The sequence below is a fragment of the Cavia porcellus genome, unplaced genomic scaffold (assembly GCF_034190915.1).
Source record: "Cavia porcellus strain 051 isolate PalLab524CR breed Dunkin Hartley unplaced genomic scaffold, mCavPor4.1 scaffold_11, whole genome shotgun sequence".
In the NCBI taxonomy this organism is placed as follows: domain Eukaryota; kingdom Metazoa; phylum Chordata; class Mammalia; order Rodentia; family Caviidae; genus Cavia; species Cavia porcellus.
Window position 1 is genome coordinate 53,962,943 of NW_026947494.1, and position 25,266 is coordinate 53,988,208.

General features: G+C 35.5%; 1 protein-coding gene across 2 annotated transcripts in view; it reads right to left on the minus strand.

Annotated features, from left to right (window-relative positions):
- The window catches only part of Cenpk (centromere protein K), an 89,597-nt gene that overhangs the window by 13,257 nt on the left and 51,074 nt on the right, over window positions 1–25,266 (minus strand). The window contains exon 10 of one of the 2 annotated variants that reach the window (XM_063258258.1): window positions 3,466–3,585. The exons of the other annotated variant lie outside the window; for it this stretch is intronic. Coding sequence (XP_063114328.1) covers window positions 3,568–3,585 — 18 coding nt within the window. The 3' untranslated portion in view covers window positions 3,466–3,567. Of the gene's footprint in view, window positions 1–3,465; window positions 3,586–25,266 lie in introns of those variants that run through there. 2 annotated transcript variants of the gene reach the window in all.

Below are 25,266 nucleotides of genomic sequence, written 5' to 3' on the forward strand. Positions count from 1 at the left end.
TCCTACAAATGTAAATGTTCATCTTTCATCAGATGTAAAAATGTTAATGTCAAGTGTGGGTTACTGGAGGCCAGCCTAGGCTACATAGTGAGTTCAAGGCCAGCCTGGACTATACAATGAGATTCTGTCTCAAAACAAACAAACAAACAAAACTAAGAAGTATGGGTGACTATTTGAAAAAGCAGACATCTCACAAAATTTGGTGGGGAGGGGGACAAGTACAAGAGGTGTAGTTTGCAGGAGATTAAACCAATGACTCTCTGCATGCTAAGCAGAGGTTTTACCATTGATCTTCATACCGAGCCCTCACATACTTTGCTAAAAGCATAAATGAAGTGTAAACACCAGAAAGAAGAACTTGCAATATCTAATGAAGACTTTTGCACATCAAGTCCACTTTTACATATATATATATATATATATATATATAAACCACTGACTATCACCAATCTTATTCAATATAGTTCTGGAAACTTTAGCCACAGCAATTAGAGAAGAGAAAGAAAAAAAAGGGAGAATGATAAATAAAGTTACATTATCATTAGTTATAAATGACATGATACTGTATGTAGAAGACCTCAAAAACTCAACCAAAAGACTTCTAGATTTAATAACCAAATTCAATAGCATAGACGGATACAAAGTTAACACTCAAAAATCAGTTGTCTTGGTTGAGGATATAGCTCAGAGGCATAAGTGCCTGCCTGGCAAGCCAAAGACCCTGAGTTCAACTCCCAGCATCAAAAAGAAAGAACGAAAGAATGAAAGAATGGATGAATGAAAGAAAGAAAGAAAATCAATAGCCTTTCTGCACATGAATAACAAACTCAGAGAGAGAAAAGAGGGAAACAGCATCGTTCACAATAGTAGCAATACATCATATATATACATATTTAGGAATCAACCCAATGAAGGAAATAAAAGACATCTGTACTGAAAACTATAGTACTCTGAAGAGAATACAGAAGATAGTAGAAAACAGAAAGATATCTCTTGTTCTTGGGTAGGAAAAATCAATATAGGGAAAATGGCCACACTTCAAACTACTACATATATTTATTGCAATTTCAATCAAAATTCAAAAAGTATATCTCACAGAACCAGAGAAAACAATCCTAAAATTCATTTGGAATGAGAAGAGACCTAAAACAGCAAGGCAATTACGGGCAACAAAAGCAAGGCAGGGGACATCAAAATTCCTGACTTGTAATTCTATTACAAACCTACTACGATAAAAAAAAAAATATTATTAACAGCATGGTAGTGGAAAAAAAAACAGACCAGAGGATCAGTGGAACACATTAGAAGATGCGCAAACAACTCCAAACATACTTAGCCATCTTATCTTATCTTACAAAGGGGCCAAACATATTGACTGGAAGAAAAATAGCCTCTTCAATAAATGGTGTTGGAAAAACTGGCTCTACACATGCCAAAAACTAAAACTAGACACATATCTATCACCACGCACTAAAGCAAAATCAAAATGGATAGAAGATATAAATATAGAAACATTAAATCTGTTCGAAAAGAGAATAAGTAGAACTCTTGAAGACATAGGGGTAGCCAAAAGCTTTCTTAGCAAAACTGCTATCACACAGGAAATCTTATCACAGTCATATAAAACACACCCATGTTTATAGTGGCAGTTTGTAGTAGTTAAATTTCAGAAATAATCCAAATGCCCATCAACTAATGAATGGATGATAAAATGTTTTATAACGGAGTATTATTTACCCATAAAGAAAGATAAACCTGAGACATTTATAACTGATTGGACATTGAGACTATACTCTTAAGTATGTTAAACACATGTTGAAATATCACATTGTTTCTCTGAGAAACTGAAATTGTAGAAAGCAAAATGTATAATAGAAATTGTGAAAGAAATTAAGCAACAACAAATAAGAAGAAACTGTTCAAAAGGAAAAGGGAACCAAAGGGAGCAGAGGCAAGAAAGAGAAAAGAAACAAATGAGAAAAGAAGGATAAAATGTAAATAAAGCTTTCAAAATAAGGACAGGAAGAGAAATTGAAGGGAGGAGAGGGGAATAGATGAAAAAAGAGGAATCAAGATATAATGTATACAAATACAAATTCTCTGAGGAATGTAATCATTGTGTAACCAAGTTGCACCAGTAAATTTAATTTAAAAAAAAAACTAATATAATTCAAATTTTTGTTAAAAATAAACTTTCTTCTCCTACTTGAAAAAAGTGTATAAGAAAAAAAGCCAAAACAAAGTACTGGTCTCTGTTAAAAACTTCATATAATTATATAAATATATATTAATAGAGATCTAAAATCTTTCCTAAAAAAATCAAATATTTTCTTTCCAAATAAATAATGTGAAAGTTTTTTTGTGAACTATAAAGTGATTTGTAAGTGTTATTATGAAGCGATAACAAATTTTTAAAACTATTCTTTAAATTAGGTAAAACTATCAGAGTAAGGAATCCATATCACTTTTCCTCATATAAGTTTAAAACGTGATCAAAGGTCTAAATATTAAAACAAAAACATTAGAACTGGAAGAGAGAAGGGTAGAACTCTTGAAAACATAAGTTAGGTAAAGACTTGGTGAATAAACCTCTGATTGCATAGGAAATATTACAAGTAACAACTGGGATCTCATCTTATTAAAAATCTTTTGCACAGCAAAAGAAACCACCAACAGAGTGAAAAGACAATTCAGTGAAGGGAAAACTAGGAAACTTAAGAAAAGCCATTCAGAACTTTGACATTCTTAAGCCATTGAACCAACTAATGAAGCAATGTGAAAGAAACTGTCACTTAAAACTCTATTTAGTCTGGTATTTTATTATTTGCCGCAGAAGACATCCTATGGTCTAACGAATTCAAGTAGGAATTCACCTGCATAACATTTCATTCCAGACTCTAGTAGCAATTATAATCATATGGTATTTTCCTTAACATATTAATTTTCAGATAATATTCATACTATATTGTATGCAATAACAGAACTCCATAACATATAAAAAGCCATATGAAAAGATAATCTGTAAGATGAAAACATCACCAAGGGTTGTGGACATAACTTAGTGTAGAGCACTTGCCTAGCATGTGTAAGGCCTTGGGTTTGATCTCCAGCATCACAAAAAAAAAAAAAAAAAAAAAAAAAAAAATCACCACAACAAACACATCAAGTAAAAATAAAATTATAGGAAATCTAGATAAAGGAGTTATCAAAACACAGACTTTAAAATAATTAAGTTTATACCTTTAAGAATTTTAAAAGACCACTAATTTCAACAAATTTTCAAAAACTATAAACTAAAAAACAAACCAAATATAAATTCTAGAACTGAAAAATATATTACAGCTAAGAATTCAAAAGATAAGTTTACTAATAGAGTAGACATAGATAAAAAGACAATGAAATGGAACATGGCTCAGAAGAAAATATTCAAAAAGACAAATCACCTTAGGATAGTTCTATTTCCAAGCTCCCTCAGTGGTTGTTGGCAGTATTTAATTCCTCATAGGTCTGTAGTCAGAAGCCAGCCACCCTCATTTTCTTACCACACAGATCTCTAAATATGGACTATCACAACTTGGCAGCAGGCTTCATCAAAGAAAGCAAGGGAAAAAGAGCAAGAGAGTGTCAGTAAGACATAACCTAATCTCAGGAGTGAGATTATCATTTTATATTTATTCATTTACTGCAAACAATGACCAAACAATGGAAAGGGCAAAACACAAAACCAGAGATATCAGAAGACTCACTGGGAGTGATCTTAGAAGTCTGTCTACCAAATACAAATGTTCCAATAAAAAGAGAAAAATGTTAGGGAAAAAAGCTGTTATACATTTATTAAGAAGTTATAAACTATTATACATATATTTGAAGTCTGTCTACTAAATACAAATGTTCCAATAAAAAGGGACAAATGTTAGAGAGAGAGAAAAGCTGTTATACATATATTAATTCAGAAAAGATAATCTTTTTTTTTTTTTTTCTTTTTATCGGTACAAGGGATTGAACTCACGACCACCTGCTTGCAAGGCAGGTGCTTATGCCACTAAGCTAAATCCCCAGCCCGTAGGTTTTTTTTGTTTGTTTGTTTGTTTTGTCTTTTTCCTTTTTATCGGTACCAGGGATCGAACTCGCAACTGCCTGCTTGCAAGGCAGGCGCTTATGCCGCTGAGCTAAACCTCCAGCCCCCAGAAAAGGTAATCTTTAAAGCAAAAGAGTATTAATATAATGATAGATACTAGGGTTCAATTTTCCAGCAAAGTATAATAAGTCTACATTTTCTGGACATAAAAACATAGTCTAAAATTTTATAAACCAAAATTTAACAGCTTTAATGGTAAAACTAGTTGAGTCCAAAATCATCCTAAGAGATATGACACAATTCTTTCAGAAACTGATAGAACAAGCCAATAGAGTTGATAGATCTCTAATATTCAAGTAATATAATTAGCAAACTGATTAGTTTAAAATTACTAACAAAAAGTACAGAACTGAAAAATGACATAGTAAAGACCAGTGATAAAATACAGTCTCTTCAGAACCTGGAATCAAGATACCTGGAACACAACAATTTGCTGAAGAGGAAAAAAGTAGACCTCTGGGAATTGACAGAGACCTGACAGCAAATCTAGAAACTACAGAGAAGATAGAGAAAAAGAGCACAATGCAGAGAAGAGAATGAAGCAAGCTGGAAAGCTGACTCAAGCTCCCAAAGAGATTTACCTGTCTCCACTGACACATATTAAACCCAGAGAGGGCTGCAAACCATAGAGAGAAACAACAGATGGGATTGGAATGCCAGCTCTGAGGAAAACCCATAGCTATTATGAACAAAAAAAAAAAAAAAAGCATGAGGTTTTACTCAGAAAGTGACTCCTCCCAAAAGGCACACTAGAATTGGAGAAAAAAATCCAGTGCAACAACCATTATATTTGAGAGTATTTAATCAGAAGCCATTTGGGGAAGGTATTATTTGTTTGAGCCTGAGCTACAGAACAACTATACTTCAAGGTTTTTAGTATCTTACCACAGTGACTGGGTGGGAGACAGTCTCAATAGACAGCCATGAAGGAGGTGTAGGCTTAAAATAGACTCCCCTTCCCAGAAGTTTAAATTCAGGCTAGGAAGGACACAGGGGTCCTGCCCTCTGCAGCCAGGCCAATCCCACTGAAGAGTGAATGGTTAAACTGCAGGGCAAAAGCATACAGGCTGGGTGTGAGTAGTTAAACAAAAAGAAGCTTAGATTAGTGAGGTACCTTGTGCCTGGCTCCCCTCTACACCCTCCCAACAAACTGCCTAGCATTGACAGTTCCTTAGTTCAAATGATTTTTTTTTCTGGTTCTTCTGTAACATTGATATTTTAAAGAAAAGTCTGAGAGGAGCCAGGGATTTAGCTCAGCGACATAAGTGCGTGCTTGGCAAGCATGTAGTTGTGAGTTAGATCCCCAGTACCAAGCAAGCAAGCAAGCAGGAATGAAGGAAGGAAGGAAGGAAGAAAGAAAGAAAGAAAGAAAGAAAGAAAGAAAGAAAGAAGAAAGAAAGAAAGTCAGAGAGTTCTCAGCTGTGGTGCTACTCATGAAAGTCTCCCTAACACTGGCAGCTATGTTAAAACAGCCCCTTTGGCATCAGTTTTCTAACCAGGTCTCATCTCCAAGTAATCTTCTCATCCTCCGTTCCATCATGGCTGCACACTGAGACAACCTACCAACATTAGCTGGGATATAGCCTGGACGATTGCCATAACATGGAGTGTATGGATCTCAGGGGTAAAAGGCCCTCTGGAGCATTAAGGGCACTCATGAACTCACAGACCATAAGGTTAACAGAGAAAGCCATGACCTGGGGAACATAGAACAAAATCTGGAACAACAGTAAATACAGCCCTACAAGCACAAATCACTGACCAACAATGCCCAATGGGAAAGAGAAAATGGGACCCAGCCTTCACTCATATACCCAAAAAGTGAAAACAAAATAGGTCTTAGTAGTGACAAACTATCCTTCCGCTGTATTTGATGGATTCCAGTACTGCAGATCCCGGAAATAAACCACTCAGTCAAAAACAAAGTAAGTTATTGGACTCACTTGTTTTTTTTCTGTCTTCACTTTTTTAAGGAAGTCTTGGGTGAATTCATCTTTTTTTTCTCTCTGTCTCTCTCCATTTATTTGTTTTTCTTTTTTTCATTTTTAAAAAATTTGCTCTGGCTTTTTACTGCCTTTTCTTGTTCTTTTTGTCACTTTTTTCTAATTCTATCAATTTTCCTTTACTTCCTAATAGCATCCTTTATTTTTTCTTTTTCTCAATTCTTGATCTTTCAAATTTTACTTCTTTCATTCTCACATTCCCCATCCATTTTATCTTTACTAGTATTACTATTTAGCTTTATTTAGATTACTCAGTTACTTCTATATGTTCTTATTGTTGAATTCTTTCCTATTGTTAATGGTAGTAGTGGTGCCAAATGTAGTAGATATTTACTATGTGTCAACATTTAGTTTATCTTTGTGTCTAAATTATACTTACAAATCACTTTTTCAATGGCTAAGTGTGGCTAAGTGATAACTTTTTTGCTTTGGATCTAGGGGTCTCATTATGTAATTCAGTATGGACTCAAACTCACAGTGATCCCCCATTTCAGCTTCCCAAGTGCTAGGATTAAAGGTATATATATACCTTTACACCCAGCCTGGTAAGTAGAAACTTCTATTGTGTGTGGGGTTTTTCCCTCTTCTATTGGGTTTTATGGTATGTTAATCTTCAGTCTATCCTCATCTGTACTGCCACTGATGACTTTGTTGCAATTGCTGGAGTTTAGAGTTATTGCTATTGACTGGTTTTTATTATATGTCAATATCTGGTTTGCCTTTGTGATATCAGCAAGACTACAGTGCTGGACCAATTACACAGCACCTTCCCTTCACAAATAAATGAATATTTATTTGGATCTTGAGACAGAGAAAAAGGCTTTTCTACCTAGCCACATCCAGAGAACACCACTGAATTACAGACACCAGTAAGATATCTCCAAAATAGCAACAAAGTCTTTTTACTATAATTGGCCTGCAAACTATTTGGGCACATGTACATGCATACACACACATACATGCACACATACCCACACACAAACACTTAATAGAAACACAGAAAGACAAACCAACATAATGCCACCAAAAACTTCCAATGCACCCAAAATTAATCCTTGGGGCATCAAAGGGAAGAAATCAAATGCTAAACAATTGAATTATGTGAAATAATAAAAGAAGAGACAAAAAAAGACTAATAAGGGGCCTAGCAAAAGATAACATAACTAAACACATAATGGGCATAAAAGACAAAACAAACAGTGAGCTTAGAGAAGATACATCCACACTAATGTTGCCGATTTCTTTTTCACTTCTTGCTTAACTGCACACCCTGGTTGATATATTTATTCCCTTACTCTTTTTGGTGTTATTGCTCTCACTGTCTCTCTCTAGGATATTGTTAACTAAAGTGGTACCTCAGTGCACAATTCTTGGGAAGATGGGTGAGGTTGTGTTTGCCACACAGTGCAATTTGCAAATAGAAAATGCAAAATTGTGCTGAATGCTTCTGTTTGTGACCTGAATTATTTATGAACAGAAGTGTTTGTGAACCAAGATGTTACTATATTTTGTGTGTGTGCGCTGGTATGGTGGTCATGAATTTTTCAAGGTGATCTTAATCGTGAAAAGTACTAATTTCTCCATCAATTTTGAAAGGTAGTTTTGCACAATATATTCATTTGTGTAATTACAAACCCTCTTAGGGTTTGAAAAACTTTGTTCTAAGCTTTCCTAGTTATTAAGATATGTGTTGAGAAATTGGTTGTAATTTCAATGGATTTATCTTTTTCGTGATTTGTTCTTCTTCTTTGTGAGTTTTTAAAATATGTCCTGTGGGGGGCTGGGGATTTAGCTCAGCAGCATAAGCGCCTGCCTTTCAAGCAGGCAGTCGTGAGTTCGATCCCTGGTACCAATAAAAAGGAAAAAGGAAAAAGACCAAAAAATAAAATAAAATAAAATAAAATAAAATATGTCCTGTGTTGGACATTGGGGATTTTAATTAAGATGTATCATAGACAGATTCTTCTTCAACTTATGGCTCTTTGGAATTCTTTATGCCTTGATTATCTATATGTTGAATTTTTTCACTATACTTGAAAATTTTTCTAATAGAATTTTTAAAAATAATTTTCTTCTCCATTTAATGTTTTCCTCTAATTTTCCTTAACTCTTGTTTTTCTTGGAGTAGTTCTTGAGTCATCTACCAAGTGTTGGATCCATTTTCTATGATCTCTCATTGCTTTTAGGTATCTCTGAGTATATGGCTTCCGGCAACAAACCTAACATCTAGTTTGGACCCTATCTTCTCAGATTGGTCACTTCTGCTATCCATACTTTTAATCAAATTTGTTATATTCTAAGTTTTTCTTGATATATTTTCATGCATTCTAATTTTTACTGAACTGTTTATTCATGTCTTGTGTCACTGTTGACTAATTCAGACTTTTACTAGTGTCTTCTTTAAACTCATTGACCATTTTATCAATTGAATCTCAGCTGCTTGAATTCATCATTTTTGGGCTTGCTAAACACCTTATTGATCTGTTTGTTTGTTTCTTTTTTTATTCTTCCATACATTTTACTGTAACATTTAAGCTTTTTACTTCCTCCCCATCAATGACCACTGGATCAACTCTGGAGGAACTGGGAATTTTTGGAGACATTTTTTTGCCATGTAACATGTTTTCTCATGTAATTTTGTTGTACTGAGGGCTGAGGATCCATTAAGAATGAAAAAATTCTGCTGATAATATGGAGATTGCTTTCGTGTCTTCTTCCCAGTAATCTTATCTTGGTTTTGGTTATGCATTTGGTATTTACATACCTCTTTGACATATTCAGCTTAATAGGATCAAGACTTGATTGCTGGTTACAGAAATTGTTTTAAAACTTTTGCCCTTTTATCAACGATCCATAAAGACTGTAATATACTACTAGTGAAAGAAAGGTTAGGATGTGATGGATGTGGGGAAGAAAAAGGAATAGAAAAGGAAAAGGGGTAAATTAGAAAGGGCAAGAAAGAACAAATGAAAGCAAGAGAGAAGATTGGAATTCGTTGATATTTTAAAATATGATATGGAAGGCTGGGGAAGGAGAGATTTGAGAGAGTATCTGTGGGAGCACGAGAAGAGACACAGAGGGAAGGAAATTCAATTGTAGATGGGGGAAGGTGGTAAACAAGTTGGAACCTGTTAATATGCTGAATAGCCAGCTTGTGTTTTAATCCCCTAAAATATGATTTTCCTGTGGTGTACGTACCATGACAGGAACTATTTAGCCTAAAGCATAAATTAATTCTTTTTCACATATAGAGCTACATAGGAGGAAGAAAGGAAAAGAAGGCAGATCCAAGAATAAGAAAGAAAAAAAAGTAACAAGGAAAAAAAAAAAACACAGTTTCAAGAATACAAAATAAAATGTCCTCACTGTCCTATTTCTATTATAGTCTAAGTTCAATCAGTGAGCTCTTCCCACCATATTGACAACTGCAGAAGGAGTTTTGACTAATGTGTATGTTGGTGGGGGGCGGGGGGGAGTGCCTAGAAGAATTTCTACATCTGGCTTTCCCAGACCTTGATCCTGGAGCATCACTGTGGCCCCAGAGTGGTTATACTTCCCAGTTTATGGCCCATCCCTAAAAGTCTCTGAGTGGATTCCCTGCCTGCTTGCCTGTGAGGAAGCTTAGGAATGTGGATGGGCCACTGAGCAAAACACTAAGCTACAAAAAGTATCTGCAAAATTTCAGTTTTACCTCTAGGTATGCCTAATTGCAAGCCTCTATCTTTCTCTTATGATCAAACCCCCTAGTTAAGTTAAAGGGGAAGAGAGTATAATGTGATAGGATTAGCAGTATTCTGCTAATTTCCGTAAGGGCACTCTGAATCTTCATCCCTGCTCGCTTCCCTGTATGACAAATGTTGAAGCTGCTTCTGTCTTCTTCCTCTACAAAGCCTTTTAGTAAGCACACTGTGTGGGACACCTTCTGGCTAAAACACCACTGCCTAGCTCTCAGCCCACTGTGTTTTCCTCTTCATTCTCCACAAAGCATCATTCTAGGTTGGGAGCCTGTGCAGGGCTGCTACATGACCAAGGAAAGATAAGATAAACACCAAGGACACCAGATTCCAACTACAATTAACTAAAGGCTGTAGCCACAGGCATTTCACCACTGTAGTGAAATGCAACATGGAGATCTTCTCCTAAGATACTTTTCCTTGTTAACATAATTTGTTATTTGCAAAGTCCTTGAACCACTCCCAAGGTCTGTTCAGTTTCCTGCATTGTTTGAAAAAAATAATATACAGGCTTCCCAGAGGCCTCCCGTCTTAGTCACTAGAGTCCCCAAACTCTGCAGAGGGTTTTGACCCTCCTAGAGCCCTAAATATCATACCATTTATCTCATTGATTTAAGCCTTTGCCGTACACTTCTTTGGAAGATTGGGACTCTAGGTCAGGATCCAAATAATTCTCTACCCTGCAACCCAGTGGTACCTTATGGCCCACTGTGCTCCACAAACTCCAGCTAGGGATGGTGAATGTTCCTCTGCAGGCACCAAATAGTTGAAAGCAGGTAGTGATCAGGATATCCCACAGACACATTTCAGGTGAGTGTCTATTTGGGGGCTGCTCCAAATACTTTTTCTCTCTTGTCTTGTCATTTGCAGCCACTGCTGGTGGCAAAACTCTCTGAGCCATGACATTCTCAGTCACAAATCAGGTTCATGTACTTCTTTTCAACTTTCCAAAGGGCCTCCCAGTGATTTCTCACAGTCCTCATCCGTTTTCAGTTGGTGTTCTGATATGCACATAATTTGTTCACGAATTTCCTTTGCCAGGTGGAAATGATGGAAGGCTGGAAGACTATTCAGGCAGCATGGACACCAATGAGATGGCTGGGTGCCTTCCTCGGTGCATTCCTCTTCCAAGATAGGGTGTCACCAAACATGAGGAAGAAGGGTTGCATAATCTAGATAATGTACAGCTTCCCTTGTGAACACTCCCTCCTGATAATACCAGGTGGGATGATACTGCATGGTGGTGTCAACTTAGTTTAGTGCATCTAATGGATTAGTTTATCACAGTTCTGGATGTGTCTGGATTGATTTACTGAAAACTACTCTGGATGCAGGTGGCACAAATAAGCTTTTAATCTGGATGGAATAAAAGGGAAGAAGAAAGTCTCACTTTTGCTCCCTTGCCTTAACCATTTCCTTGAACAACTATCTCAAAGTTTCTGATGCTGCCATCTTTAACCTTCCAGACTAGACCTTTTAGCCAAAATTCATTCACACAGGATTATGCAGTGAGCTCCAAGCCTTCAACTTTTGACAAGATCCTTCAGCTCCCCAGCTCTTAGACTATCCTTTTGCATTCTTCCATTGTGTGTATATACCAGAGTTTCTTTATCAATTAATCTGTTGAGGGACAGGGACTGGGGATTTAGCTCAGTGGCTTAAGTGCCTGCCGGGCAAGCACGAGGTCATAAGTTTGGTTGCCAGCATCAAAAATAAATAAATAAATAAATAAATAAATAAATAAAACAATTTAAAAATCTGTTGATGGACAATTAAATATTAAGAATTGTGCTTCTACAAACATGCATATGCATATATCATTGTAATATTTATCTTTAGCTCTTTTGTGAAGAAACCTAGATGGGGAATATTTGGGTCAAAATGGAATTTCAAATTTTCTGAGGAATCTCTACATTGATTTTTTTCTACATTGATTTTCATAATAATTGTACTTCTGTACATTCTCACCAACAATGTAGCCTCATTAGCATTTATTATTTGATTATTCGATCATGGTGATACTTTCTGGAATAAGATCTCACTGTTAATTTAATTTGCATTTCTCTAATGGCCAGTAATGCTGAGCATTTCTTTATGTATTTATCTATCTTTTATACTTCTTTTTCTAAGAAGTGTTGATTCATTTCAGCTGCCCATTTTTGACTAGGATTTTTATTTTGGGAGGTCTAATTTTTTAAATTCTTTATTCTACATATTGGTCCTTTTTCTGAGGAATAAATGGAAAGCCTCACTCATTCTTTAGGTTTTCTTTACACTCTACTGGCTGTTTATTTGGCTGTGCAGGAACACTTTAATTTGATATAATCCTACTTGTTCATTTCTTATGTTATTTCTTGTGCAACAAAGGTTCTGGAGAGTCGTTAGCCATTCCTAGGACTTCAAGAGATTTACAAATTTATCTTCCAGCAGGTAAAGTGATTCTGTTTTAGCAATTAGTTCTTTGACTTATTTTATTTTATTTTATTTTATTTTAGTACATGATGAGAGATATGGGTTGGCTATTTTTTCTCCATGTTTGTAGCCCCTTTGTCAAACATTGAATGTGCTTTATCAAAGTTAAATGTGCTTAAGGTTGTTTCTGCATTCTTTATTGTTTCATTGATCCCTATGTATATTTTTGTGCCAGGACCATGCTGTTTTCATCAATCAAACTTTGTAATATAACTTCAGTTCTAGGATTGTGATGCCTCCTGTTTTGATCTTGATATGTTCAATTGCTTATGCTGGATTTCTTCTGGATGCACGTGAATGTTCTGATTATTTTCTCCAGTTCTGTGAAAATGCTGCTGGGATTTTCATTGAAATAGTTTTAAATGAGTATATATGTTTTGTTAATATGGCCATTTTGACTGTATTGGTCTGGCCTACCCAGGAACAAGGAATACTGTATCTTTCCATTTTCTGAGGTTCTCTGCAATTTCCTTTGTCAAAGTACTATACTTTTCATTGTAGATATCTTTTTTTTTTTTTTTTTTTTGTATTTTTGTATTTTTACCGGTACCAGAGATCGAACTCACGACCATGCGCTTGCAAGGCAGGCACTTATGCTGCTGAGCTAAATCCCCAGCCCCTTCATTGTAGATATCTTTTTAAAAATTTTATTTAAAGAAAGACCAAACAAAACAGAAAATGGGTAGAAATATATTTTCGAAGAAAAAAAAAACAGTAAGAAATCATTAGTTGATGATTACCTATTGTCCTCTTAAAAATAGTTGTTCAAGATACAAAAGTGAAACATACAAAGAGGGGATTCAAACAGCAAGACTCCAAACAGTTCTGTGCAACTATCCAACAAAAAGTTAGTAATATGGTTATCAGTCCTACACACTTAAACATACATGCACTTATCCCTATCTTCATTTATGTTGAGATTAAACAAACCATAGCAGGCTAAAATCACTCTGAACAAAGAATAACAGTATTGCTAGATTTCATATCATGACGCTACAGGATCAGCACTGGGTACTGTAGTGTCTCTTTTTCTTCAAAGTATTTGTTCATTTCATATCATCATACATTATAAGATCAGTTCTCGTAAACTGTTTATAGGTTCTACGCATGCCTGAGTCTTAACATATATTTCTATCCATTCTATATTAGAAGAAACAAAACAAAGCAAGACAAAACAAAACATATTCCTATAAACACATGAAACAAAAAAGACATAAAACCACTGTATAAGGAGTTCTACAATGCTTATTGTGTTATCTCGTTATCTTCAACAGAATTGTCTATATCAGACATAGTATAATTGAATATAGCATCACATAACAATATTAATAAAAATAAAACTTTGTAGATAGTGTAAAACTTCAAAAAAGGTAATAATCAAACCAGAATGGGTATTGTCATGAATCTTGTCATCTTCAGTGTAGTTGCCTATACTCTCATACTTAATGCATCATAACAGTTTTGAGTAAAATCTGTTGATATCAAACAGCAATCAAACAAACCAGGTTTAACTAACATCAATCATGATAAAACAGTATAAGTTATACAGGGCTCCAGATTAAGTTACTAGGAAATTAAAAATGACTACTGTACTATATCCTGTTATTTTTGGGATAGCTGTCTGTGCCCTCAGATCCAGTGCAAATAGACAAATTGGGACAGAATAAAATCTTTCTAATCAGAGTGGTGTCAGTAATGTGGGTTTTAAATCCCGATACACTATTAACAATATCCTCTGCCATCTTTATAAAGACTATTCCTTTCCTTTCACTCCTCCAAGGTGCACTGTGCATTTTTGGGTCTCACCAACACCCTTAATTTTTAGATTGGGAGGGCAACCTGCTATTTATCTAAGTGGTTCCGAACCTTCTCCCTCCTGGACTTGATCTCTAGTTGTATTCCTTTACCTATTAAAGCCTGTCTTTCCAACCTATCTCCAAATTCTGGTCGAGTTGACCCTATTACTCTCTGGTTTCCTGTCACATAGAGCATTGTTTTCTCAAAATTGATTTTTGATCCATAAACTCTTTTTCAGTTTAATTATATTTCCTATTAAGAGCATCTCGGTGAACCCCTACCTCCTGATCTACTCTGCCTGTGTGTGTGTGTGTTTTTTTTTATCCTTTCCTTTTTTTTTTTTTTAGTGTATCAAGCCCATCTGTATTAGAGATTATAGCCAACCTTCTCTGCCTCATTTCTGTTGTGCTCCTTTTCTGTCATTAGGTGCCTGCTTTTTGTCTTCATCCCACTTTCTGCTACATTCATTGAGGTCTCTCTGCCACTGTTCCTGGAATCCTGGTACTTTTCTCTCTCTCTCTCTCTAGAATGTCCTCTAAGTATTCTCTATAGAGTTGGATTGGTGGTTGTGAATTCCTCAAGTTCCTCTTTGCCTTGGAACTGTCTTAGAAGCATCTTGTTTCTCCATTAATTTCTAGAGACAATTTTGCAGGGTCCTTCAGTCTGGGCTGCAGGCTATTTTCTTTCAGGGCTTGAAATACATCACTCCAAGCTCTTCTTGATTTGATGGTCTGTGTCGAGAACTCTGCTGTGATTTTGATGGGTTTTCCTTTATAGGTGATGTTTCTTTTCTCTGATGGCTTTTAATATTCTGTTCTTATATTCAATTTCTGAGATATTATTATATGTCTGGGAGTAGCTCTGTTTTGGTTGTAGGTGCTGGAGTTCATACATCTAACTATCATTTCCTTTTCCTAAGCTTGGGAAGTTTTCCTTAATTATTTCTATGAATAGACTTTGTAGTTTCTTTGTTTGTAGCCCTGCTTCTTCATTCACATTCTTTATTCTTAAGTTATAGATCCTTTGTCATCTTATAGCCTTTGTATTGTTACTGCCTGTTTCCTTATTATTTTTAAGATTTTTTCCTTTCATGATCTCACATTGCAAACCTGTCTTCCAGCTTGGATAATCTACTCTTAGTTTCTTTCAAGCAGTTTTGCCAACTTTCAATGGAGTTTTTTATTTCCTGGTAATCTTTTTGAACCTGCTTCATGTATTCTATGTTTTCTTTATGTTCTTCATTAAATGTTTCTCTCCTTTTGTGGGGCTCCATCATTCTTCCATCTGTGTCTTCTTGAGAGATGCTTAGCATTTCTTTTTTTAATCTACTAATATCTTGCTCTACTTGGTTAAGTACTTCACTTTTGAACTCACCTATGAGGTCCCAAAGATAGCTCTATGTCCACTGATGCTGTGTCTGATATTGCATTTTTGCTGTCCTCAATCTTTTTTGTATTTACCTCTCCTGGATCAATGTTCTCAGGTTTGGGGGCTGGGGACTTTTTTTGTTGCTTCCTCCACTCCTGTTTTTGGTTTCTTCCATACAGGTGTATAGAGGAAGTCCCAGGCCCTTTCCTTGTTGGTTATGGTTTTTCTGAAGTGCACTGGATAGGTAATCCTGCCCATTCCAGTGTGTTATTGAGGTGCAAACAGGGGCGGCATATGCTGGCTCCTCCCCTCCAGGTCAGTCCACCTGGTTGAGGCCTTCACTGCATTAAGTGTGCACAGTAGAGAATTGGTTTGGGAAAACTTACTTAGCTAGGGGCCTGACCCAGACCAAGCATACTCCACCAATCTCATCTGGGAAGCAAACAACTGACTGAAGTCACTGCTGTTTATTGTTCTTGCCAGTTCTGCCCAATTCCAAAATGTTATCCCGTTGGTGCCCCTTTCCTGTGGAAGGGTTTTATTCCTGGCACCCACAGCAGGTCAATGCAGGCCACTTGCTGGCTCCATTCTCCATTGGGCTCACCAACCTCTGACTTCAGTGACACTGCACTTCAGTGTGACTGCGATTCCAGCGAGTCGAAGCAGCAGGAATTGGGGCACACGAGAGCACAGAATCGTAGCTGCCTCAACAGTAGCCCCGGGACTGCATGTTTGACTGGTTCTTTTTGCTTTAGTTTCTTCCTGGGTTGAGGGGACCCATCTTCTTCTGTCCGAGACTCTCCACGATGTGTTATTTCGGCATCTGAGTTGTCTGTCTTAGGGAGCCTCTGTATTCTGGTTTTTTTGTTGTTGTTGTTTTTTTGTTTTGTTTTGTTTTTGTTTTTTGACACCAGGGATTGAACTCACGACCTCACACTTGCCAGGCAGGCACTTATGCCACTGAGCTAAATCCCTCACCCTGTATTCTGCTCTTTTCTATCTGCCATCTTTACTGGAAGCCCCACTGTAGATATCTTTCACTTCCTCAGTTGTTACTTACTAAGTACTTAATTTTTCTAGGTTCTATTGGAATGGTATTTGCTTCTTAATTTCTTTCCCAATGGACTTTTTATTCATGTACCAATTTCATTTTGGTGTGTTGATTTTATAACTTACTATATTACTGAACTTGTCTAATAATTCAAAGAATGTTTTGGCAGATTTTTTGGATCTGCTTTATAGAAGATGCTATCATCTGCAAATAATAATTTGATTTTTCCCTTTTCTGTATATAAATCACTTTATTATCCTTTCTTTGACTAGTGGCTCTTGCTAATATTTTGAATACTGTGTTCAACAGGAGTGGGAATGGTGGATATCATTGTCATGATCCTGATTTTACAAAGAAAGCTTTCACCTTTTCCTATTTAATATGTTTTCAGTAGGCTTGTCATACATACCTTTTACTAGATTGTGATAAAGTGCTTCAGTATCTATTTTCTTCAGTGTTAGCATTATGAATATGCTTAGTTCTGTCAAAGGCTTTTATCTCGTGATTTTTTTTTTTTTGGTTGTTTCATTTTAGTTTCAGTTTATTTTTGTTTTGAGACAGGATATCACTGTGAAGCATAGGCTGGCCTTGAACTTGTGGTAATCCTCCTGTGTCAGTCTGTTAAGCACTAGAAATACAGGCCTGTGGCACCATGCAGCTTTTCTGCATCTATTGAGATCATATTTGTGCTTTCCTCTGTTTAAGTAAGGTATTACATTTATTCATTTGTGTAAACTGAATCATCCTTGCATAAGTACATGGACACAGTGTATGATCTTTTCAGTGAGTCAATGCAATACTTTTCTCAGTATCTTCCTGACAATTTTTGCATACCTTGCGCTTGTCATGCATTTATATTCACTAAAGAGATCGTTCTATAATTCTCATTTTTTGTTGATCCCTGTCTGGTCTTTGAATTAAGATAATGTCAATAAGCCACCAAACTTGTGCATTATTATAAAACAAAACTGAAATGTAACTTATACTAGTTTAGTAAGACTAGCATAAGTCATGAAAATTTTTTCTTCAGTTATCATTCAAACTACTTTTTATATGCAGTTCAACTGTTACTGTTACTTTATACCCAGAAACTACTGTAAAAGCTGTTATTGTTAAATATCATGAAGGTTATTCATACTGTTTTACCAAAATAAGTAATTTTTCCATTGCTCTGATTGTCCCAAAGATATTTTATTTTTGAAATTCAGTATGTTTAAGGGACATAGATCACTGTGAATTCATCCTGTGTCAGCTTTTTCTAAAAGATAGAAGAGTTCAATTTTAATTATATTGTAATTTTATTTATTTTTATTTTTGCATTGTCCTTTAACACTATTTTTAAAATGTATTTTAGATATGTCTTTTGGATACAACAGTGATATCCTATGGTGCATTTTCTTTACTTTGATACTTTGAACTTATTTTTAAAAATAATTTTATTGGCACACTTTTGACATACACAATGATCAAATTTATCATAGGGAATTTGTCCTTTATTGATTCTTATTTCCCCTATCTTCCCTCTATACTCTTCCTTTCCTTTCTTATTTATAAAAGCTCCATTTCTACTTTCTTCCTTCTACTTTTTTTCATTTCCCTTCTTTTCCCTCCCCCTTCTTCCTTATTCCCCTTCACATTTTTACGTTTATTTCCCAATATCTGTTATATATTTTGAAGCTTATTTATTCTTTTATTTCCTCACACAAGGGAAACAATGTGATAGTTAAACATGTGTCCAATTTATTTCACTTCTATATGCTCTCAAGGTATATCCATTTAGCTAGAAACGTCTCAAGTTTATTCTTTTTATGGGAGAATAGGACCCATTGTATTAAAAATAAAACCCACATCTTGTTTATCTACTCATCTGTTGATGAGCATTTGTACTGTTTATGAGATTTAGCTATTTATAAACTGTGATACTATAAACATGTGTGTGCATATATCACTGTGGTATGATGCTTTTAATTCTTCCAGGGGAACATCAAAAAGGGAAATAGTTGAGGTCAAAGGAAACTTCTAGTTTTAGTTTTTTGAGAAATCCCCAAACTGATTTCCAGTGAATAAACCCAGTCCACACTCCTAACAACAGTGGACAAAGGTTCCTTTTCCCATAATCCTTCCAGCATGTTATTGGTTGATTTTTTTTTTTTTTTTTTTTTTTTTTTTGAGACAGGGTCTCTATGCAGTTCAGGCTGGCCTTTAGCTCACTTCGTAGCCCAGGCTGGTCTTGAACTCACAAGGATCTTCTGCCTCAGCCTCCATGCCCAGCTTATTGGCTGATTTCTTTTTATCAGTACCAGGATTGAACTCACAACCAAACGCTTGCAAGGCAGGCACTTATGCTGCTGAGCTAAATCCCCAGCTCCTATTGGCTGATTTCTTGATGACAGCCATTCTTCCTGGAGTAAGATGGAATCTCAGCATTGTTTTAAATTGCATCCTTAGAATGACCAGTGATGTTCAACATTTTTTCAGGTACTTATTTGCTGTTTGTACATCATCTGAGAAGTGTCAATTCATTTCAGAAATCCATTTTGGAATGGGTTTTTAAATTTGGGAGATCTGATTTTTTTTTTTTTTTTTAGTTCTTTATATATTTGAGATGTGAGTTCACTGAAGAAATGGTAAAAAATTTTTTTCATTTTGTGAGTTGTCTCTTCAGTCTGCTAATGGTTCTTTTTGCTGTGCAAAAGCTTTTGAATATGACATAATCCCAATTGCTGATTTTTTGTAATATTTTGTGTGGTTAGGATTTTATTTATAAAGTCTTTGTCTATACCTATGTCTTCCAGTTTTACTTATTCTACCTTCCAATGGATTTGTTTCAGTTTTAATATTCAGATCTTATTCTTTTTAATTTAGTTTAGTGAATGCTGTCAGACATGGTTCTAAGTTAACTCTTTGGCATGTGGAAAGCCAGTTTTCCCAGTACCATTTATTAATGAGACTTTCTTCCAGTGAAGGTGTCTGGTCCCTTTGTCAAAGACTAGGTGTCTCAATGTGTTTGGAGTTATTTGGAAGTCTTCCTATCCCACTGACCCTCAAATCTGTGTTTTGCCAGTACTATGCTGTTTTTATCATAGCAGTTCTATAGCATAATTTCTTTTTTTTTTTTTTTTTTTTTTCTTTTTCATTTTTATCGGTACCGGGGATTGAACTCACGACCGCCTGCTTGCAAGGCAGGTGCTTATGCCGCTGAGCTAAACCCCCAGCCCCCTATAGCATAATTTCAAGTCAGAGATTCTGATGCTTCCTTCCTTGCCTCTGTTGCTCAGAACTGCTTCCTGTTTCAGTTCTCTTCCGGTTTCAAATATATTTTAGAACTGTTGTCTATAATTCTGTGAGGTATGACATTGGTATTTTAATCATGATTGCATTAAATCTATATAACAATTTTGGAAGTATGGCCATTTTCATTATATTTGCCTTTCTTACCTAAGAACAAAGGATATCTTTCCATTTTCTAATAACATCTGTGGTCTCCTTTTTAAAAGTACTGTAGTTTTCAATGTCAAAAGTTTTCACTCCCTTTGCTAGATTCTTTCCTAAATATTTCATTTTTCTTGATGTTGTTGTGAAAGTGTTTCCCTAATTCCTCTCAGTGAATTGTTTATTTGTATAAAGTAATACTACTGAATTTTTCATTTTGTATTCTGATATGCTACTGAATTTGGTCATTAAATATAGCAGTTTTTGGTGGAGTTCTGAGTTCTTCTACGTAGAGGATCATGTCATCTCATCTGCAAAGAATGGTAATTCAATTTCCTTCTTTCCTATCCTTATTCCTTTTATTGCTTCCTCTTATCTAAGTGTTCTGGCTAGTGTTTCCAGAACTATATTGAATAAAAGTGGTGATAGTAAGCATCCTTAGCTTGTTCCTGGTCTTAGAGTGAAAGCTTTCAGTTTTTCTCTTATTGAGTATGATCAGGATGTTGGTTTGTGATAGAACGCTTTTATCAGATAAAGACTGTCTATTCCAGTTTTCTGTGTTTATCATGAATTGTTGTTGGACTTTGTCAAATGCTTTTTCTTCATCTATTTAGATTATCATAGTTTTTGTGCTTTGTTCTATTATTGTGGGACATTAAATGTATTCGTTTGCATTACGTTGAACCAGCGTCCCTGAGATGACTAACAGTTAGTCATGGTATATAATCTTCTTGATTATTTGCTACATTCCATTTGCGAGTATCTTGAGGATCTTTGTGTCTATGTTCATTAAGAAAATTGGTCTGTCATTCCCTTTTTAGTTTGGATCCACCTCTGCTTTTGGTGTCAGAGTAATGCTTGCTTCTAAGAATGAGTTTTGGAGTACTGCTTCTCTTTCAATTTCATTAAAGAGTTTGAGGAGTACTGACATTCAGTCTTCTCTATATTTTTTTATAGAATTCATCAGGGAATCTGTCAAGCTTGAGCTTTTCTTGCTTGGTAGTTTTTAAATTACTTTCTTCAGTTTCTTTGACTGATATTGGGTCAGAATTTTTATACCATCTTGATTCAGTTTCAGTAATTTCTATGTATCAAGAACTCTGTCCATTTCTTCTTTACTTTCTATCTTATTGGAGTAGTTTCTCAAAGTAGGTATTGATCTGGATTTCTGCAAGAGCCACTGTGATTTTACCCTTTTCATTTCTAATTCCATAGATATGAGGTTTATTTTTTTCTTTTTTTATAAAATTGACTAAATGTTTGTCTTATTTAACCTTTCAAAGAACCAATTCTTCAATTTATTGATACTTTGTTTTGTTTCCTTAGTCCTTATTGCATTAGTTTCTACTCTGATTTTTATAACTGTTTCCCTCATTCACATTTTGGGTTTCACTTCTATTCTTTTTCTAAAAACTTGAGCTTCATTAGATATTTCAACTTGTGATGTTTTTCTCATGTGGGAATTTACCACTATAAATTTTCCTCATAGGACTTTTTTCATTGTAGCTCATAAATTCTATATTGTATTGGAAGTATTACTTAGTTGTAGAAACTAATCTACTCATTAATATCATCTGTGAACTATCAATTGTTCTTCAGGGTGTTAATTTCCATATATTTATGTAATTTTTGTATTTTCTTTTACCATTGATTTCCAATTTCATTGTAGTATGATCTGATAATATGCATGGTATAATTTCAATCCCTTTGCCTTTACATAATCACTTCTGAGTTAGTGTGTGGTCTATTTTGGAGAAAGTCCCACATACAGCTGTGAAGAATGTATATTCTATAGAAACATATTATAGATATCTACTAAGTCCACATATTCAAAACTTTGGTTCAGCTCTGAAAGCAACTTTGCCTTGAAATTCATTTTGTCTGAGATTAGGATAGCTACTACTACTTTTTACTGGGTTCTTATTGCATGGGGTATTGTTTTTCATCCTTTGTTTAATCTGTGAGTTTATTTTAAAATAAATGTACTTCTTCTATATTGCATATTACTTTTGTTTCTTGATCTATTTTGCCAATCTGTATCATTCAATTGGTAAATTGAGACCATTGGCAATAGGAATTAATATTGAGAGGTACTGGTTTATTCTGGCTATTGCATTACTTTCCTGCTGATGCTTTATTATTTGTTTTGCTGGTTGTTTGGCTGCTCATCCCATCAGAAGTATTCATTCTTTTGACTCATTGCTATTTTTGGCTTCATTGTCTCTTTCTAAAATATCCTTAAGAATTATTTGTAATGCTAGCTTGGTGGTTATGAATTTCTTAAAGTGCTTCTTGTCGTACAAATATCTTCTCTGCCAATTTTGAAGGGTAGTGCTACACAGTGAAAGGGTAGTACTACGCGGTGAAAGGGTAGTGCTACAGGGTACACTAATCAGGTTGGACTTTATGTTTTAGAGCTTAAAATACTTTACTCCAATCCCTCCTGATACTTAAGTTTTGTGTTGATAAGTCTAATGTAATTCTAAAGTGTTCATCTTTACATGTGATTTGACACTTCTAATAGCTTTCAATATGTCCCTGTGATGGTTTTCTGGTACTTGAGTATAATATGACACTGAATTTCTCATTTAATTTGCTGTTATTTTGGGTTCTATATGCCGCAGGTATCTGCACATATATTTCTTTCCCTATATCTGTGAAGTTTTCTGCCATTATTTCTCTGAACAGCTTTTACATAATTTACATTGTCTTCTGATTTTTCTTTCTTTTTTTTTTTTTTAAAGGACTGGAGAGCGCCCGCGGGTCTCGAACCACCGGACCAATGGGCCCGGGCGGTTGGGAAGCCAGACTCGAAGGGACCGCTGGGCTAAAGCCAGCCCCTGATTTTTCATTTAATGCATTTATTTTTAGTCATTTTTGTGTTATCTAGCAGCTGTTGAATCTAGTTTTCATTTTCTCTTATTGTTTTAAAGGTGTCTTTTAGTAGACGGTCTTTGAAGTCGTTTTTGTGTTACCTAGCAGCTGTTGAATCTATTTTTCATTTTCCTTTGTTTTAAAGTTGTCTTTGAGTAATTGGTCTGTATTCTAGTTCTGAAATTTTTTCTTCATACTGGTTGCTTCTGCTGCCCATATTTTCAACATAATTTTTATTTTCCTGGATTTCTGATTGAAACCTTTCCATGGACTCTTAATTCTTTGCTAAACTAGTCATTCATATTTTGTATCATTTTGTTTAGCTCATTTATGTCTTCTGAAAGCTCCTGGATCACTTTGGTTATTACTTCAATTATCTGTCTAGGGATGTCTGTGATCCCAGTGAGTACCTTTGAGGTCTGTGCTTTACTCTACACTTTTGAATAACTCAGCAATGTGGCTTCCATTATTCTGCCCTTTTGCCCCCTGGATTGGCTTGGGAGCAGTTGGGAGTTTTAGGCATTTTGTTGCCTTGTCTTATATTTCTTTTGTTTGTATTATTTTATTTTGTGCTAAGGTTTGAGATTGTGTTACTAGTTTTCAATCATGTGCTTTGTGGGTAATTATAGGCCTATGCCTCAGCCCCGAATTTAGGCCACCTCTGTTAATTTAGCAGGGGAGAATACAGTATAGTTACCCCAACAATGAGTTGTCCTGGAACATACTCTAGTATTCTCTAATTCTATACTACTCTAGCACTGTAATTTTGTAGTACTCTATAATCTGGTAATATCAGCAAATCAGCCATAATAGTATTATCCAATAAAAATTGGATATAAACATAGCATCAGAACCAATTATGTACCACTTTTAACTCTAAAGAAATGCAAAATTATAGCATAAACAATAAGTAACTCAGTTATTGACTTACAGCTAATATGTACTGAATAGTATCTGTGCTGTAATCTTGTAAACTATCACAAGATTAATAAAGCTTCATGGTTATACTATTAAACACATAGTTTGGGAATTGGGAATTCAGACATGAAAAAAACAAACTATATGATATGAGGAGAGAAAGAAAGGTTACAAACAATTTTATTGTGGAACATAAGATGTTTATAAAATTAGATAAAGGTAACAGAAAAAACTGACAAGAATTATGGAAAATAGAGAGAAACAAATTATATGAGGACTACACCCTCCCGCCCTCCGCCCCCCCCCCCAACAATAATCTGTGATTTCAAACTTTAGGGAGCCACTGAAGCTGGAAATGCATGGTTTTGATTCCAGGACCTATAATTTTGGGGCAGTAGCCAAGGTAAGATGTGTCCCTGTTCACACTGTGAAAGAAGGCAGTCAGACCCCAATTCTGTGCTGGATGCAGGGACAGAGTGGGGTAGGGTAGGATTATAGGAAGTGTGCCAGTGGGTGCTACATCTTTCAAGTCCAGAACAATTCAGACTGAGCCTGGCATCTGGTCAGGGGCAAGGCCATATCCTTTAGCTCACACCCCTCAAGTGTCTTTCCATGCTGAATTCAGCTCACTGACTACAGCTGGCTCCTGTGACTGTCTCTCCCCCAGTCACTTTGATAATGTAACATTGCATGCTCTGAAGTAAAGTCATTCTGTGGCTGATCTGAGTCTCAGGTTCAAACCATCAATCCTTCACTGAAATGGTGTCTGACTTAATACTCTCTTCAGGCATATAGCAAGCCCTTGGACAGTGGTCATTCACTAGCTGTTGTCTTTCAAAGGGCTCACATGAAAGGAAAATCCTGCACTCCCATTGTGGCTCACAGCACCCACTGGTCTGGTCCACCACATTTCTCCCTGATACCCTCTGTAATCCCCATCTTTTACTTTGTCTCTGTAGCTTTGATCCCTTTTTCCTGGAAGCCACAAACTGGGAGCTGTGGAGAAACTATAGAATGTTGCTTCCTTTCTCTGTAAATTTTAATTTTCCTGTCAGATCCTTCATGGTTCCTGGGAATTTTTTTCTTTCTTAGAAAATTCATTATTTTGATTCTAAATCTCAAAAAAGTTGCTTTTGCTTACTGCTCTACCATGTTTCTGGAAAACTTATTGATTTTGTTTATCTTTTCAAAGAACCAAACATTTGTTTCATTGATCTTTGTATTATTCTTTAGTCTCTATTTCACTAATTTCATCTGGTCTTTATTTCTTTCCTTTTATTGGCTTGGCATTTCACTTATTATTTTTTTAAGACCTTGAGATAAAACATTAGGTTATTTTAAAATCTGTCGTATTTTTTAAACAGTAAGCACTTATAGCTATACACCTCCCACTAAGACCTGTCTTTGCTTTATTCCAGACCTTCTGGAATGTTGTTCCCATTTTCATTTAATTTCCTTTTCAGATTTTGATAATATAAC